This window comes from Bison bison, unplaced genomic scaffold, assembly GCF_000754665.1.
Source record: "Bison bison bison isolate TAMUID 2011002044 unplaced genomic scaffold, Bison_UMD1.0 scf7180017864322, whole genome shotgun sequence".
In the NCBI taxonomy this organism is placed as follows: domain Eukaryota; kingdom Metazoa; phylum Chordata; class Mammalia; order Artiodactyla; family Bovidae; genus Bison; species Bison bison.
In genome coordinates this window covers 249,242-269,184 of record NW_011494894.1, presented here as the reverse complement: position 1 = coordinate 269,184, position 19,943 = coordinate 249,242, and the positions used below count along the sequence as shown (strand labels likewise).

The 19,943-nt window shown below is 36.0% G+C and overlaps 1 protein-coding gene across 1 annotated transcript in view; it reads left to right on the top strand.

The window, feature by feature from the left end:
• LPGAT1 (lysophosphatidylglycerol acyltransferase 1) overlaps positions 1-19,943 on the top strand; it is an 85,015-nt gene that overhangs the window by 40,299 nt on the left and 24,773 nt on the right. Inside the window, exons 3-5 of the mRNA XM_010853020.1 lie at positions 4,168-4,263; positions 6,994-7,267; positions 10,575-10,701. Coding sequence (XP_010851322.1) covers positions 4,168-4,263; positions 6,994-7,267; positions 10,575-10,701 — 497 coding nt within the window. The remainder of the gene's footprint in view (positions 1-4,167; positions 4,264-6,993; positions 7,268-10,574; positions 10,702-19,943) is intronic.

The following is a 19,943-nucleotide window of genomic DNA, read 5'->3' as shown; positions in this document are numbered from 1 at the left end:
TCACCTGTCCTCTAAATTATTGATGTTAAAATTTTGTAAAAACTAGTTTATTTTTGGACTTCTCTGGTGGTCCAGTGGTTAAGACTCTGCTTCCACTGCAAGGGGCATAGGTTCGATTCCTGATTGGCAAACTAAGATCCCACATGCTGTGAAGTGTGGGCCGCACCCCCCCCCCAAAAAAAAAAAACCTATTTGGCTTTATATCAAGGAGAACATTTTTATTCTTACTGATAAGATACTTGTAGTGATTTTTCTGAGGGCCTATGATGTCTTCCATTGGTTTTTGAGTCTCAAAAAGTGCTTAAAATGATAAGTATAAATATCCTAACTTTGTTACTCTTAACTTCAGTTTGGCAGAAATGATGACTGCATTAGTCAGAATATAGGTAATCTGAGATTCATCAATATTGCAGACAAAAGAAATTTTGATTTATTTGTTTGCTTTTGTAAAAAGATTTCAGTTAGTTGGTCTTCTGCTCATTTTTCTGTCCAGAGTTATTCCCATTTTCAGATTAGTTATACTAAGTATTTGTTACCATCTGATATTACTAAATAATGTGAAATTTCAAAGAATTTTTATCTTGTTTCATAAAGGAGTAGTTGAGAAATAAAAGGTAGAACATTATGATCTCTACCTCCTGCCTAGTAAATGTGGAGCAATATTAATTTATACTCATAAATAGAAATGTTTACTTGATTAATTGCATACTCCATGGGCACTTTCAAAGAAAGAAAACTAATGTCAGTTTAAAACTGGCCCACTAGGGCTTCCCTGGTGGCTCAGATGGTAAAGAATCTGCCTGCGATGCAGGAGACCTGTGTTCGATACCTGGGTCGGGAAGATCTCCTGGAGAAGGAAATGGCAACTCACTCCAGTATTCTTGCCTGGAGAATCCCATAGACAGAGGAACCCATTGGGTTGCAAAGAGTCAGACATGACTGAGCAAGTAACACTTAAAAATATTAGTTTAATGGTGATATAAGTGTAACATAGCTTTTTGAATTCAGGAATTCCTGTGGTGCTCGTCATTATTCCTTTGTGGAGCAAGGGCACTGCTTGCATTTTGGTAGGACAGCACTGTTGTTCTCATCTGTCCTGCTGGAGTTGTTTTCCTTGCCTGGCTGCAACCTGCTGCATGCTAGTAGAACTCCCTAGCTATTGTGACCGCCAAAATTGTCCTTGCAGATTTCTAAATGGAGAATCATTGACTTTACTAACATTTCAGAATGATATAAAGAATGGAGCCATTTATGTAAGCCTCTCCAGATGTTTGAATATGTAGAAAATCCATGCTTATGGGTAAAGGATAATTAATGTAAAAGATAAAGCACAAGTTGGAATCAAGATTGCTGGGAGAAATATCAATAACCTCAGATATGCAGATGACACCACCGTTATGGCAGAAAGTGAAGAGGAACTAAAAAGCCTCTTGATGAAAGTGAAAGAGAAGAGTGAAAAAGTTGGCTTAAAGCTCAACATTCAGAAAACTAAGATGATGGCATCTGGTCCTATCACTTCATGGAGAATAGATGTGGAAACAGTGTCAGACTTTATTTTTGGGGGCTCCAAAATCACTGCAGATGGTGACTGCAGCATGAAATAAAAAGACGCTTACTCCTTGGGAGAAAAGTTATGACCAACCTAGACAGCATATTAAAAAACAGAGACGTTACTTTGCCAACAAAGGTCCATCTGGTCAAGACTATGGTTTTTCCAGTGATCATGTATGGATGTGAGAGTTAGACTATAAAGAAAGCTGAGCACTGAAGAATTGATGCTTTTGAACTGTGGTGTTGGAGAAGACTCTTGAGAGTCCCTTGGACTGCAAGGAGGTCCAACCAGTCCATTCTAAAGGAAATCAGTCCTGAGTGTTCATTGGAAGGACTGATGTTGAAGCTGAAACTCCCAATACTTTGGCCACCTGATATGAATAGCTGACTCATTTGAAAAGACTCTGATGCCGGGGAAGATTGAGGGCAGGAGGAGAAGGGGACAACAGAGGATGAGATGGTTGGATGGCATCACCGACTCAATGGACATGAATTTGAGTAAACTCTGGGAGTTGGTGGACAGGGAGGCCTGGCATGCTGCAGTCCATGGGGTCGCAAAGAGTTGGACACGACTGAGCGACTGAACTGAACTGGATTTTGTCCCCTGGAAATACCTAGCAGTGCTCTGACAGACAACCTGTGAAATGTCGCCGGAGTTGACTCAGGCGGGTTGTGTTTACTGACTTCCTTTTTTCAGGAATGTGAGTCAAAGGATTAGTTATATTTTCTAAACATTCTAGTACCTTTTTAAGAAATGTCTCTAAAGTGAGGGGTCTTGCCCTTTCACGGCAGTTGATGATAAAACTAAGAATTTTCATTTCTACTAATAGAACTCTATTGGACATGTAATATATATTTATTGACTTGTAATATTTCTGCTAAAATAAGTCAGGACAGAATTATCCATACAAATCTTAGAAGATAGCTTGACTGTCTTATTGAATTTGTTTTAGGTTACTTTCTAACTGAGGAAATAAATCCACTATAAATGTAAGATTAAACATAAAAGCTACTTTAGTGTTGGTATATTAAACCCAGAGATCAGTAATTTGCAGCCACACTTAATACCGTGTATAAAGCTCAAAGATTTTACAGGTTGAATCCACCTGCTTTTTGTTTTGTTTCTTGGGAAACTTTTCAGCAAATTCCATTTAGTTCAGATCTCAATTTATTTACAGAAAGTACTTATCATTACAAAGCAAAACAAATTATTTTAATCTGTATTAATTGATTTGAAAATTAGTCTTTCACTGGGCATGTATCTATTTTTTTTAAGTTGTTTTATATAGTAAAACTGGTGGAATAGGAATCATGCAACTGAATTATTTAGTAATGCTGAAAAATTAAGGCAGAAGCTCCAGTATTATATTATTTGTGGGGTTTTATAATGTTTTTGTAAAAGCAGCACATGGGTGTCAATGCTTCATTTTTTCCTTATATGTGCATACAGTTTTGTGCTTAGAGATGGAATTTATGTTTCTTATTCCTGTAGGAACCGAAGTAGAGCTCTGTTGCATTCTTGATTGAGGCTGTAGTTTTCACTTTATTTATTTAAGGCTTATAACAAGGGATGCTATTATCTCAGCAGGGGAGAACAATTAAGCCATTCATTAACTAGATCCTGTTTACATTTACTTTTAATTTTGAAATTTTGCTTGGAATAAAGTCTTCTGCTCCTGATAGAGTATTAACTCTTATCAACAATGGATAATATTTTGGGTTTAAGAAACTGTATTTTTATGCTGGTAAAGAGTATGGCTTTGTATAAACTAACAAATACACTTAATAGTAGAATGTGTAAATCACTCTCCTGAATTAATTTTTAAAAATTTACAGTGTATTTTTTGAGTAAATGAATGGTTTAATGTTCTTTTGTTGAACATTTTTATATTTTTGTATTTATATCTTTATGTTTTTCGACTTTTAGTATTTTAACCATTAAGGTAAAGTCACATTTTATAAAGCTTTAAAAAAGATGTTAACGAAGATATTAAGGCTTTTATAAAGCCTTAATAAAAATGTTAATCGTTCAGTTGTGTCTGACTTTGCAACCCCATGGACTGTAGTCCACCGGGACTCTCTGTCCGTGGGGTTCTCCAGGCAAGGACAGTGGAGTGGGTTTCCATTTCCTCCTCCAGGGGGTCTTCCTAACCCAGGGGTCAAACCAGCGTCTCCCCTTGCAGGCAGATTCTTTACCATCTGAGCTATTAGGGAAGCCCTTACAAAGCCTTAGTGCTTATTAATTAAACTCATAGCCCTCATTTGATAATTTAGGCATATTGTATTGTTTCAGAATAACTTTATAAGTTCTGTAAGAATTACCAGTCATGTTTATATAGAACAAATTGGAAATCATTAAGTTCAAATTTAAGTTAATTCAGTTTTATCTGTTACTAGTGATGTATATACCTGTGATTTAAGAATCCAAGACTTGGAATCAAGACCTGTAATTTTTCATGTAGCACTTTATTTGTAGAAATAGCATTAGATTTTAAATATTTAGGTTAATGAAAAGTATGGTTGGATGATTATGCTTAAAATTTAGATACTGGCTAGTCTATACTCAGTATTTTTTCTATCCAATATTTAATTATTTTTTGTTTTTAAATATTTTAGGTTGTTGCTCAGATGATGTGGTTGATGGATCATATTTTTAAATACACAAACTTTGGAATTGTTTCTCTAGTTCATGGAGACTTCTTTATAAGACAGGTAACCAATGAGCATTTTTTTCCATAGTGAGAGTTGATCAGTCTGATTCTTTAGTGTAAAAAGAGACATCACAAAACTAATTGTAATAGATAGAGCCTCTTCTAGTTATCTCAGGGAGCTGGGAATCTGTTCCCTAAAACAGAGTTTGTATTATTTCAGTCTGAATTTGAGTATGCATAAGTATTAAAAATACAAATATTTTCATCTCTACCCTCCTCCTCTCTTTCTAAACAGTTTTCAAGCACCTGCCACATTCTCAGCTCTTCTGAGATCACTGTTAATTTTATTTACGAGTCACTGTTACATGATACAGAAGATACCTAAATTAGCAATTGTGAGATTGTAAAGTAAGATTACCAGTAGGGAGAATATTAAGTAATTAAATAAATAAGAGAAAATATTTTGTGAATTCATAATATGAAAACTGAGTACATCAGATTTCTGTAAATCCAGAAAAACCTTAGAGGAGAAGATAATACATGGCATAAATTTAAAGAATGAGTATGAGTTTGATGGAAGAAGATGGACTGGGAATGGATCCCAAGCATTAGGAATAGTTTAGTTGGAAAAAAAAAACTCACTTATCAAAATAGTGTTTCCCTGATATGCTACTTAGAGTCGCATGCTTTGTTTTCTCAAAAATGGATAACTGAAATATGGTATCAAGAGTTTTTATGTATGGTAATGCCACACTAATCTACTGTTTATATATTTAGCAACTTCACCTTGGATGGTGCAGTACCTTGTACATGTTAATTTATTTAATGAATTGCTGGTGAATCTAATTAAACCTCTTCTGAGAACTGTAAATTCAGAAATAAGCTGAAATAATGTAGAAAAACTTCTGAGCTGTATGAAAATACATATCCCAAAACACGTAAACTTTGCTCCAGACAGTTATATGTACAAAACATTTTTTTTTTTTCCCATTCTGTATAATTGCTTTGTTCCTTCTGGGAAGGCCCTTGGTTTTTCTGAGCAGAGAGATGGGAAAAAAGAGCAGGCTTGGAACCTCAGGAAGAACTGGGAATGGGGATTGGCCACAATAAGACTGAAACAAAATAAGCAGATCAACTTATAAGTAATCAGAACAAGTTAATGAAGAAACTAATCTAACGTCTTAGTATCACTGGAGGGAAAGACAGCGGAACTGACAATTGAAGCAGTCTGGGTGGAGTCCAGAGGAGAAGCTGGATGAACCGCTCAGAAGTCTGAGGAAATTATTGAATTTATAGTGTTGTAACAGTTGACCTTGTTATCATGATGATCCTTAGGCCTCAACAAGAGGCTAAATTAGACTGAATTATCAGTGAACTTTGAGGAATTGGAAGTAGAAAATAAGGTACTCCAAAACATTTCCTTTTTTATTACAGTGTTGTTTTACATACTTAAGACTATATTTCAGATTATTGGAGAGACTTACAAATTCACTTATAAAGAGCAAAAATATTTTCTCTGTTATATAGTAATTAAAATCTATAACTTGAGGGTAATAGAGAGAAAAAAATATTACTATTAAAGAAAATCTGTTGGGGCTTTGCTACTAGACATTTTTAATAAAATATTTCCAAGGATATTAAAAATATTTTATATGTAGTGTTGGGAACTTAATAAATAAAGTTTAATTATAATCAGTTCCATAAATCAGCTAAGAAAATTGTTACTTGTTTTGCGCTTGGAATAATTTAAAGACTGAAAGCATACGAATTATTTGGGGGGAGCTTCTGTAATTTTGTTGGCTGGAAAATTACTAGCAAATTGATCATACTGAAAGGGAGAGCCTTTCTAATATTTAGTCATGAGTTTGGGGCTTTCCTGAAAATGCTTCTGAATTCTTTTTTTCAGTATCCAAGTTATCCTCTTTCCTTACTTTCCCTCAAAACTGAAACCCAGTCCATCAGAGCATCCTGTTAGCATTCAGACTTTTTTCCTGAATGTATGTACCTCTCATCTATATCCTGTAGTTGAATCTCATCAAACTCCCCTGTCCAGACTCTACAGCAGTCTCCTAACTTATTTCCTGCAGTCTTTTTGTCACTGGAGCCAGAAGATATTTAATGTAAATAAGATCATGACTCTCCCTTTTTGAAAACTGTTTAATGACATCCCATCCCAAATTACTCTCACCAAACTCAAGGCCTTTCTCCTATGATCTCCACCTCTCTGCATTTCTCAGCCACACTGACCTTGTCATGCTCTCTGAAATGCCAAGGTTACTCCCACCTCAGGGCCCTTTGTCTCTTTTGTCCTCATCACCTCGAGTTCTCTGCCACTCATGTTCACATGGCTTATTCCCTCACAATAGCCTCTCTGCTTAAATTTCACCTCCCTGGAGTTGCTTCCCCTGACCCTGTTGCACTTCTCTAGCCTCTTACTCTTCTTCCTAACACTTATCACCAGTTGCATGCATCCTCCACGAGGGTGTCTTACTTCTCTAAGACGTGCCTGGCAAGTAAGTAGTAGATACTCAGTAAATACTCACTAATGAAGAGTGAATAAACTTTCAGGGGCAATTAGAGCACTTTGTTTCTTCAGAAAGAAGAGTTTATTTATGTAAGTGGTAATAACTTCCTTTTGCCACTGTGGTCAAAAGGGGAAGTAAGCAGTGCAGGGGGAAGTCACTGTTCTAGCCTGTGTTTGGAATTTACTCTGGAAGCAGTCATTTCTAGCATTTATGGTCTTTAAATTTCAAACATGCCTATACTTATTATACATGTGTCTACCCTCTAGGGAAAATCTCATCGTGACCAACAGCTTCTTCTTCTTAAGAAGCACCTAGAAAATAATTACAGGAGCAGAGATCGAAAATGGATTGTTCTGTTTCCAGAAGGGGGCTTCCTCAGGAAGAGGCGAGAAACCAGTCAGTCATTTGCCAAGAAAAATAACTTGCCATTTCTTACACATGTCACTTTGCCAAGAGTTGGGGCAACAAAAATTATTTTGCGTGCACTTGTAGCACGACAGGAAAATGGAAGTCCAGCAGGAGGAGACGCTAAGGAATTAGGTACGATGGTTTTTAGCATTTTTTTTCTTTTCTTGAAATTAGAGGCTTTTCTGGAGTTCTTTTTTATATTTACAATTTTGTTGAATAGAAATAATACTGAGGAAGAAGATGAAAATATAATTTAAAATATTTATTTGTTTGGCTATGTTGGATTTTAGTTGTAGCTCAGGACTCACATGTGGGATCTTAGTTCCTCAACCTGGAATTGAACCCTCATCCCTTGCATTGGAAGGCACATCCTAAACCACTGGACTGCCAGGGAAGTCCTGAAAATATAACTTTTAATGTTTCTATTTACAAAGTAGTCCATGCTTACAGTAATCTATTCAAATAGTATAGGAATGTATAAGGTCAAAGGTGTCTTTCCCTTCCTGTATATCTTTCTCCTGGTCATTCACACTGCTTCAGTTGCCATTCCTGTAAATATCTTTTCAGATTTGTGAAGCATGTAAGTAGTGTAAATTCCTATAAGTGGAATTAGTATATTAAAGATACAGGAGTAGAAATGAGTAATTTGAAAAACTGTATGCAAATGAAATTGTAATGATACATATATTTTGCATTTATCAAATTTAGAAAGTTTTTTTTTGTTTTTAATACAGAGAATGAGTTTAATACAATTGGGCAGTATTTATTGAAAGTCTTAAAATGTTGATTAGTTACTCCACTGCATATAATACTTATCAAAATGGAATGATCTGAAATACTGGCACAGTAGTTTATCACAGCATTATGTCGAATGGCAGGAAATTGGAAATAGCCAGAAGAGAGAATAGATAAGTAATTATTAAATATCCGTCTAACAGAATACAACACAATCATTATGAATGATGTCTATGGGCTTAGAAAATGCTTCTGCTCTATAATATTAATGGAGTAGGAGGAACATAACAACTCTTGTGTAAACAATATGAGCTTAAATATGTAAATAATAAGGCAGTAGAAAATTTGTGAAAGGAAAGATTCCAGAATATTAGTGATTGCTTCTCTGAGTTGTAACATTATGGATATTTTTTCCCCATTTCTTAATACTTTTCTGAATTAAAAAAAAATAGCACATATTACTTTTATGGCCAGGAAAAAGTAAACCATCCTCAAAGATGCAGCTCTCTTGCAGATAGTCTGATGAAGTATGCAGATCTGCAGCATCTATTTGTGCCAACAATGTGAAGGCTCTTTTGAACAATTTTCTCTAAGACACTATGAAAGTTTGCTGATAAATTATAAGTCAAAAAGCTGAAAGAAACTGACTAGGCCTGTTTCCTTAGTAGCTATTTCTTTTAATAGTCTTTAGATAAAATAAAAATGGAAATGATGGACCCTCAGAAATGTGTGTTATTTTAGATGACAGTAAGGACCAGATACAAAAATAATGCCATGAGATTGTGCTGAGTTCTTTTATTTGTTTTTTGCAAACAGCTGCCTGGCAGTCAGCTCTCTTGATCTTTCATCATCTATTAAAAAGACAAATTGAAAGAGTCTTTTAATAGAAAAGGAAGTTTTGGAATAGCTTCACGGCTGCAGAGACTGTGGCAATGTCAGCCAAGCCAAAGCTTGAAGACAAAGGTCTTCCAAACAGGATTAATTGCACTAATAAAGGCTGCTGTTTTTAAATAGTTTTACCCAGTCAATATTCTGTAGTGGTCTAGATCCCAAAGGAATGGGTACTTATCATAATCATTACACACAAGGGAAGAAAAATGTTTTGTTTTGTTTTCCTTTTGGAGAGAAACAGTCTCTGTTTATAACCAAAGTGAAATTGTTTATTACTTATCTTACCTTAGTTGAAATTTTTAGGCCTCTCACCTTCTGAGATGACCCACACTCTGTAGAGTGTGTTTCTCCCAGGGCCGCCCTCGCCTTCTGAGACAGATCACATTCTGTCTATGGGATGTGTATCTCTCTAAATAAATCCACTTCTTACCTGTCAAGAAAAAAAAAATTTCTTAAGTCTAGCAGATTAGGAAAAATCCATAAGAAATTCTATAAAGCTATATACCCCAAAACTAGTTTTACTTATATTTTACCTTTTCTTCTCTATGTTTTGGTATTTGTATCTTATTTTTTTAGTGTTCATATTCACTATTTAGTATTTTATTCTATATAAACACAAACCATGCCTTCATGTTGGTTTTAAACATGTAAGCATAAACGTGTGAAAATAAAGTTGTATCTAATTAACTTTAAAAGGATTAGTATTTTCATTTTTGTGTGATTTAATCAATATTAAATTGAACTCTGGTGATTTTTCCCAACCATTTTATTATAAAAATTTTTAAACATACATAAAAATTAAAAGAACTTTGCAATTTTGCAGTTAGTGAGCAGACCAACTAGATTTTACAGTTAACACTTTACTGTATTTGTTTTATCACATGTCTCTCTATCCTTCTATCTGTCTATTAGTCCATTTTGGTTGTTGTTTTGTTTTTTTTTTTAATGCAGCTCAAGGTAAGTTGCAGTCATTACTTTAGCCCCAAACATTTCAGCTTGTATGTCATGGGTAGCTTGTTAAAATGTCTTTCTTTACCTACACTATTCCTTCAGCAATATATTATTTAAAAATTAAAATTTTTAAACTTATTTCTTATATGAGTATTTTTCCCCTTTAGAATGTTGTCTAAAATTTTAAAAGAATTTTAGGCCAGTTTTAAATTATTTGACACTTTAAGTAAAATATTATTGATTCCTTCTGTACATTTGGCCTTATGTTTAAAAGTAAGTTTTATTGTTTTAAAGATCCTTTAATTACTTCAAACAAAGGATAGACCTCTACACTTTAAAGTCTACCTATTAGCATTCTCTGTGAGGATTCCCCTCTCAATTCTTGCTCAACTTTGTACCCTGAGCTGGGAACAGAAACGGAGTGCAGAGGACTGCAGTGAGCAGAACTTCCCCGTCCCCTCCCACAACAATGGTTACCACCTGTTGTTCCTGCCAAAGGGTGGACGGTTTAGTGCTTTATTTTTCTATAACTCTTGACATAATGGGAGGGGTGTTTTGTTGTTGGTTTTGAACAAAAGCAGCAACTGAAGATCATGTGTGTCAATAAAGTGCTTAATTTTACTGCTTTAATCCAATATTTATTAATATCTTCCAAGTATCACAAATCTTAGTGTTTGTATTATCTTGTGAATGGATTTTTTTGTTTGTTTTGGGATCTGCTTTTTACTTTCCTGATGTGATACTTTAGCTTTTGACGTTTTCAAGATGCTTTATACTTTCTATGCTTATTGCAGGTTAGTTTTTCTTAGTGTTATTTGATGCAAATAATATAAAAATTGATCCAATTTTATATTGTTCTCAGACAACAAATCAAAAGGCCTCCAGTGGATAATAGATACAACTATAGCTTATCCCAAAGCTGAACCCATAGATATTCAAACCTGGATCCTTGGATACAGGAAACCAGCAGTCATACATGTACATTACAGGTAAGAATCCCACATTAGTACTCAGCATAAATCCAACATAAAGTACTGTCTCTATCAACCGTAGGTTGACTAGGTCACCTCATGTATTATTCTAGGCCACCAGGACACCCTGGGGGATAGGAAAAGAAAGATTGGTGTTTTGTTTGGCTGTTGGGGGGATTTTGGCTTTATTTTAACCCCTAGCTTTCTTAATTCCAAAACAGTCTGTTCATTGCATATTCTAGATTTGTCCTGTCAGGAATAACACCATTGAAATTAAAATAAATGGAAACATACATGGTACTCCTTACCCATTCTTGGTTTTCTGTTTTGTTTGTTTGTTTATTGTTCTCAGAAGAATTGGTTTCTGTTCAGACTCTCCAGTTGTTTGGTTGTATTTTAAAATTTTTAAATAAGAATGAAATGTTTTCAATTAGAATAAGAGATTTAAAATGCAGCATTAGAAACCATATATATATACAAATGTTAATAATACAAATAATGAGGTTAGATCTCTTTCTCTTTTAATGTGGGGAGATTGGCAAGAAAAACTAAGTAGCCCTGACTGCTTAAAGTGGGAAATAGGTGCATACAGATAGAAGGTAGTTTGGAAACTATGAAGTTCACTGAAAAATGATAATTTTGGTTTACTTATAGGTAGGTTTTAAAGTCTATTCATGAATGTATTCTTTTTCTGCAGTTAAGCATATCTTATCCAGAACATTACTGTTAGCCCAAAATTAGTACAAGCCAGTTTTGCTTCATGTGACATAGAAAATGTTTTTCTTCTTTATCTCAACTGACTTTAAAGATAAAGCAACACCCATTCTTAGAGAATTTAATCGAAATGATCACTTTGGTAATTTGGTGTAGCTAGACAAGTTAGTACTTTTGCTAGTTTTTTCCCCCTAGTATAATTTAGAAGACTATACATGTGATTGGAGAAGGGAAATGGCAACCCACTCCAGTATTCTTGCCTGGAGAATCCCACGGACAGAGGAGCCTGGTGAGCTATATAGTCCACAGGGTCACAAAGAGTCAGACATGACTGAGCAACTAAAACAACAACAGCAATGCATGTGATAGTTGGGCTTCCCTGGTGACTCAGTAGTAAAGAATGTGCCTGCCAGTGCAGGAGATGAGGGTTTGACCATTGGGTCAGGAAGATCACCAGGAAGAGGAAACGGCAACCCACTCCAGTATCCTGCCTGGGAAATCCCATGGACAGAGGAGCCTGGGGGGCTACAATCCATAGGGTCACAAAGTGTTGGACATGACTTAGCGTACCCAACATATCTTAGCAACTAAACAACAGCAACAAGAACACATGTGAGAGTCAGAAAGGAATTATTCTATTTTGCTCAGTATTTATCAGATCCCACTTAGAGTATTACATGTAATTTCTCTACTTCAAAAGAAATAATGCAATTAGTAGAAAAGTTTGCAAAGAGCCAATATGATAGATCACTACTACCACTTAAAATGCAGTTGTTTTAGAGCAAATCAAATTTGGAGATAGTAGAGACTAAATGAAACAATGCTAGGAGAAACTCCAAGTTGAAAGCACCAAATCCTAACCACTAAAGCACCAGGGGAGTGAAACTCCAAGTTGAAAGTACAAACAGGTTAAAGAGAAGTTTTAACAACTCATAAATATTAAATTTGTAATAGGTTTCTGTGTATATGAAGTATTTTTTATTGTATTTTAAGTAGATTTCATGGAAGGTAGTTTGATGCTAAGAACTGACTCATTTGAAAAGACCCCGATGCTAGGAAAGATTGAAGGCAGGAGGAGAAGGGGACGACAGAGGGGTGATGGACAGGGAAGCCTGGCGTGGTGCAGTCCATGGGGTCTTGAAGAGTTGGACACGACTAAGCGACTGAACTGAATAGAATAGTAACTGTCCTTTCCTGTGCGATCATCTTGGAGCCTGCTGAGAATAGCACAGTGTGCCTCTGGATGGCTGGAGCACTCTATTATTATACTGCAACATTGCTGACCGTCAGAGTATACTTGGGAAATAATAAAGTTGCCATCATTTATTTACCATTAATCAATGGTTAGGCCATTTTAAATTCCTTTAATGCATTACTTTTCTCTTCTTGGAAATTATTGTCAAGGCTACTAAGTGGATTCCACTGTTCTTTGTCTCTTTGCAACGTACTGTGACGGGTGTATGGAGATCTCTGAGCAAGAAAGACATTCCCCACCAAGTGACTGCAGCCGTGATGCGCCAGTACACTTAAGTGCTTGGAAAACATTTGGTCTTTATTTAAATAGGAAAAGAATATCCAGTTACCAGAATGCGCAGCTGAATGTTCTTTTAGATTTTATGTTTCTATACTGATGCTTAGGGGAAAAAATTAGAAGAATGCAATAGCTAATTTTAACTGTTCTGATATAAACTGTTTTTTCTTCCAAAAGCAGTTTTCTACATTGTCAGTTCAATTGTTACTTCTTAGGCTTATGTTGATTTTTAGAATTTCTGGAAGAGATGAACTCTAAATGTACATATTATTATGTACTATAGAATACTTTCCTAAAATACCACATAAATGAGAAAGTTAAAATTTGTGATGTGGTTACTTATTAGATCCTATCCTATGAACAGGTAGTAAATAACAGTGCCGTAAATGCATTGTTTGAGCGCCAAATGATACACTGATTTTTAAAGTGTTTAAAAAACTACACAAAGTACTATTACTAAGATATATAAGGTTATCAATAAATCCAGTACTAATAAATTAGCATTCTGCATAGATTGGATCTAAACTACTTTATTGGAGAAGGAAATGGCAACCCACTCCAGTATTCTTTCCTGGAAAATTCCATGGACAGAGAAGTCTGGCAGGCTACAGTCCATGGGGTCACAAAGAGTTGGACACAACTGCACGACTAAGCACAAGTTACTTTAAAAGGTGTCTTATTCTTTACTTCCCAATGCTATATATTATTTAACTAGGGAAATATTTTTCGTTACTGTGGATACAACTGCATTATGGATCTCTTTCAGAAGTGAAGGTTGTTTTAAAAGAGGAAAGTGAAAGAAGAAAGTGAAGTCGCTCAGTCATCTCTCACTCTTTGCAACCCCATGGACTGTAGCCTGCCAGGCTCCTCTGTCCATGGGATTTTGCAGGCAAGAATAGTGGAGTGAGCTGCCATTTCCTTCTCTAGGGAGTCTTCCCAACCCAAGGATCGAATCCAGGTCCCCTCACACTGCAGGCAGACTCTTTACCATCTGAGTCACCAGGGAAGCCCCTTTAAAATGAGAACCATTTGAGGGGAACAACTTTTTCCTCCACTTCATATTACAGTCACATCAGAAGACAGTTTATTCCTATTAAAGTAGAAGTGGGCACAGTATGCTGCTGTTAAGGAGTTAGTAGCAAAATTAAACATGAATTAGATTTTAATTACAGGGATAGAATGCCCCATCCTTAATACAAATGTCTGCTTCACTCCAAATTAGAAAAAGTGAGTTGGAGAACATTCCGTCATGCAGAAATAGCTTATATTTTAAAAAATCTTAAGTTATAACCATGAGTGTGCTGTTGCTGCTAAGTTGCTTCAGTCGTGTCTGACTCTGTGAGACCCCGTAGACAGCAGCCCACCAGGCTCCTCTGTCCCTGGGATTCTCCAGGCAAGAGTACTGGAGTGGGTTGCCATTTCCTTCTCCAAACCATGAGCGTAGTGGCATAGATAAATTGCTAAAAGCAGAGGTGTTACTTTCATGTCTAATTTGATTGGAACATTGGTAACTTCGTTCATGTCTAATTTGATTGGAACGTTGGTAACTTCGAAGGTGTTCAGTTAAAGACTTTGGGTAGTAAATTATTTTCTGTTTGTAGGAGGGTGGGAATTAATTCAGAAAAGTACTATTTAATGAATATTTTTAAAGAAAATATATTCATTAGCAAGAATGGACAAGTGTTAACATTCTGACATATTTGCCTCAGGATAGTTTTATCAGTAAAGAAAATAAAACATTTCTAGAATGCAGTACTTGTTGAATGTATGAATGCTGAAGTTCGTGCTATTTAGACATGGACTGTCCAGTTACAGCAGCCACTAGCCACATTTGCTATTGAGCACTTAAAATGTAGCTAGTCTGATTTGAGATGTTCTGTATGTGTAAAATATACAGTGAATTTTAAAGACTAGTAGGAAAAAGGAATATAAAATATCTCACTAATAATTTTTATTGATGATATACTAAAATGATATTTTAGCTTTAGGGGATTAAAGGATTAAATTTCTTTAATGTTATTAGATGCTCTCTATTGTGTACTTTGTAAAACATTAAATTTCTTTTTAAAAATAAAAACATATAACTATGAAAATACATCATAGAGGGAAAAAATCTCTCCCAGCATGCTCACATAAATTTTTTTTTCATATTTCAATATTGTTTTATGTATATTTATGGTGTAGCTGCAGTTGTAATATGCATAAAAGTTATTTTTATTCTACTTTATTCCACATTGCATTTTAATGAATGTTAAACCTATACACGACTGAGCGACTTCACTTTCACTCTTCACTTTCAAGCATTGGAGAAGGAAATGGCAACCCACTCCAGTGTTCTTGCCTGGAGAATCCCAGGGACGGGGGAGCCTGGTGGGCTGCCGTCTATGGGGTCGCACAGAGTCGGACAAGACTGACGCGACTTAGCAGCAGCAGCAGCAGCCAACCTGTACTACACATGTTCTAGATGTTAAGATTACAAATTTAATAAGTATTTTCAAGTAGCCTTATGAAGTTTTTACATTTTTAGTGGCTTTCCAAAATCCTGGTTACTAAACACATTTAATTATTTTCCTATTGATAATAGATTTCTCAGATTTCATTCTTGATTTTAATACTATGCTGAATGTCAGTACATACATACAGTTTATCTTACCCCATGTTTTAGATTTTTTATAATAGATATATTTAGCCTGTGAGTTCTCATGTTAGATTGCAGAGTGTTATTAAAATTACAGAAAAACTTATTTATTAGAAAAATTACCAACATTTTAAAATAGTATAATATTTTGTTAATTTAATGCATAAACCTATAATATTTGTGATTAATATTATATCACTTTGATTTTTCTTTCTGTTTTTTCCCTTTACTTCTTAAAACAAGTTACAAGTTTTTATCAGTTTTAGGGGCTATAATTTCAGAAATAGTGTTTTCCTCCAAAACTTTTTGTTATGGAAAATTTCAAACCTGGAAATGAAACCCCATGTACCTGTCTTACTCTTATGGTGAATGTTGTTTCCTCTGTGTTATTTCCCAGGTTCCAGTGGATTATTTTGAAGGAAGGCTCAGACATTATATCATTTCATTTGTAAATGTTTTATTGTATATTCTTTAAAATTTAATAATTCTTTTTGTAAAAACCAGTACACATTGTCACAACTAAAATGTTAATAGTTTATTAGTATTATCAAACATCCAATCAATCATCAGTTTTCCTGGATTGTCTCATAAATTATTTTTTTGACACTTTGGATTCAGTTAACTTGCAATTGGTTGACGTATCGCAAGTTTCTTCGGTGTCCAGATTCCTCCCTCTCTTATTTTCCTTGTAGCTTATTTGCTGAGATACCATATCGTTTGCCCTGTAGAGTTTATACAGTTTTTGTTTTGCTGGTTGTATCCTATGTATTCCTCTGTTCCCTATATTTCCTATAAATTGGTGGGTAGGTACTACAACTTCATCAGATTAAGGGTTAAATTCGTTTCACAAGAAATACCTTGCAAGTGATGATGCCTACTTCTGTCAAAGAGGTAAATAATGTCTGATCGTCAGAAATAGTTTTTTGAATGCTGTTATTAGTTTAAATTTTTCAAATATATCCAGTGCTTTGAGAAAAAAAATCATACCTCCTTATACCATCCTTTAACCCCAAACAATAATGTCAGAAATTTCAATTTAGAGTCAAGACCTCTTCTGGCATGTAACATATAAAGAGAATCAATTTGCCTAAGATACCCTGATAGTGACGGATTGAGAAAGTCCATAGTCTTTTTATTGTTTGATGAGTCATTAAAAAGGATTTTTCCCTACTATGTCCCTAACTATAAAGATATTGAAATTGTTCTAAACTTAATTGGCAAATGAGATATAAATCATCCATTGGGATGATGGATAGTTGTATTAGTTAGGGTTCTTCAGAGAAATAGAACCAATAGGATATAGAGAGAGATCAAGAATAGATTTATTACAGGAGTTGGCTCTCCTGGTTATGGAAGCCGGGAAGTCCCATGATCTAGTATCTGCAAGCTGGAGAACCAGGAAAGCCAGTGGTATAATTCAGTCTGAGTCCCAAGGTCTGAAAAAGGTGGGGAAGTGTGAAAGCCTAAGAACTAGGAGTGCTGATGTTCTAGAGCAGCAGAAGGAGGTCTTAGCAAAGACAGTGGGCTCCCCCTTCTTCCACTATTCTGTTCTGGTCAGGACCTCAATGGATTAGATGCTGCCCGCCAGCATTGGCGAAGCGGATCTTCTTAACTTAGTCTTCTGATTTGAATACTAATCGCTTCCAGTGACATCCTTAGAACACACCCTTATAGCACACCAAACATTATGTAAATGTATTACATTTGTAATAATGTAAAACATTATTTGGACATCCTTTAGCCCAGTCAGATTGACCCATTGCAGTGGTCTGTGTTGAAAACCAAAGAAACTGAGTTCACCGTCTATTTATAGAGTTCAGCAATCTTGATATAAAATCATCACAGAAAAATCAGTATTATCCCTTTATCCTGACAATACATAGAAAATGTGATATTTTTTAAAAGATGCTTATCTGAGAAACAAGAAGACTATTAAGTATTTACCAATAAAACTTAAGAAAAAAATGTAGAAGGCTTCTATGAAGGAAAATATAAAACTGCACTGAAGAACATAAAAAAACTGAAAAAGTGGAAAGAGATACTGTGTTCATAGGGGGAGGGCTGAAAAGTATAAAGATATCAATTCTCCCAATCTATAAATTTAATTAAATTTAATCTATAAATTTAATATAAGTGTAGTTACATTATCCAGGACTATTAGGATCAGAATTCAGGATGTTTTTTTCTGGAAACTTGACAGATGGTTCTAAAATTCACTTGAGAGAGTAAAGACAAATGAATAGCTAAGATAGTTTTGAAGATAAACAGGACAGAGGAATTCTTCCTACCAGATGTCAAGGCTTAGTGTAATTAAAGCTGTGTACTTTAAGGGCAGGGTTAGATCAATGGAAAGATTAGAGAATCCGGATTTACTTGGGAACTTGTGTATGGTTGATGATTTTCTAACTATATTTTCTATATTTGGTAGTTTTAAAGGGGATATTTGAAGCCCGTTGATAAAGTAGTGTTACTTCTTAGAAACTGCAAGTAAGTTCTGAAAAACACAAGTAAGACATCATATATCCTATTTCATCCATTAAGATACATATTTTTTCACATATTAACATCTCTGAAACTGAGAGTCATGTTAAAACCCAGTAAAATAAAGCCTTAGTTATTATTTAATTGGGCTTCCCTATGAGTCAACTGGTAAAGAATCTGCCTGCAATGTGGGAGACCTGGGTTTGATCCCTGGGTTGGGAAGATCCCCTGGAGAAGGGAAAGGCTACCCTCTCCAGTATTCTGGCCTAGAGAATTCCATAGACGTCCATGGGGTCGCAAAGAGTTAGACTCGATTGAGCGACTTTCAGTTCACTTTTCTTCACATTATTTAATTAGATATTTGGCATGCTGCCAAAAAAAAGTAACTGCTGCCTCTCTCCTCTCCCCCTCTGCGTCTGGGGAATGAATCTTTGTACTATTTTAGGACTTTTGTTTGTTTTTTACAATGTGAATGTATTAATTCTTCAATTTAAAAAATTATTTGAGGAATTCCCTGGTGGTTCAGTGGTTGGGAATCTGCATGCTGCAGGGCAACTAAACTTGTATGCCACAACCTCTGACCCTGCACACAAAAGCCTGCAAGCTGCAACTCCTGAAGCCTGCATGCCCGAGAGCCCTGCTCTGAAACAGGAGATGCCACCTCAGTGAGAAGCCTGTGCAACATGACTGGAGAGTAACCCCAACTCGCTACAACCAGAGAAAGCCCATGCACAGCAAAGAAGATCCAGCATTCAGTTCAGTTCGGTTCGGTTGCTCAGTCATGTCCGACTCTTTGCAACCCCATGAACCCCAGCATGCCAGGCCTCCCTGTCCGTCACCAACTCCCGGAGTCCACCCAAACCCATGTCCATCAAGTCGGTGATGCCATCCAACCATCTCATCCTCTGTTGTCCCCCTCTCCTCCCGCCTTCAATCTTTCCCAGCATCAGGGTCTTTTCCAATGAGTCAGCTCTTCGCATCAGGTAGCCAAAGTATTGGAGTTTCAGCTTCAACATCAATCCTAGCAATGAACACCCAGATCCCTTGCATTGCAAGGCGGATTCTTAACCACTGGACCACCAGGAAAGTCCCCTATCCATAATTTTAAAGTGAGTTTATAACAGCTTAAATGTGTGTAATAATTTTTTTAGTATAAAATCTAGAATAAAGTAGAATATAAGTAATGTATTCAGTTCAGTTCAGTCGCTCAGTCATGTCCATCTCTTTGTGACCCCATGAATCGCAGCACTCCAGGCCTCCCTGTCCATCACCAACTCCCGGAGTTCACTCAGACTCACGTCCATCGAGTCAGTGATGCCATCCAGCCATCTCATCCTCTGTCGTCCCCTTCTCCTCCTGCCCCCAATCCCTCCCATCATCAGAGTCTTTTCCAATGAGTCAACTCTTCGCATGAGGTGGCCAAAGTACTGGAGTTTCAGCTTTAGCATCATTCCTTCCAAAGAACACCCAGGGCTGATCTCCTTCAGAATGGACTGGTTGGATCTCCTTGCAGTCAAGGGACTCTCAAGAGTCTTCTCCAACACCACAGTTCAAAAGCATCAATTCTTCGGTGCTTGGCCTTCTTCACAGTCCAACTCTCACATCCATACGTGACCACAGGAAAAACCATAGCCTTGACTAGATGGACCTTTGTTGGCAAAGTAATGTCTCTGCTTTTGAATATGCTCTCTAGGTTGGTCATAACTTTCCTTCCAAGGAGTAAGCGTCTTTTAATTTCATAAGTTATTCAACATACTGAGGTTTCAGATCACTTTTCTCAGTAACTGTAACTAAGTAATACACACCTAAGTGGTACACACCAGGTACTAATGATGCAGGTTTAGAGGTTTACCACCCTCAGCCCCCAAATTACTCATCTGAAAGTAAGGTCATTAA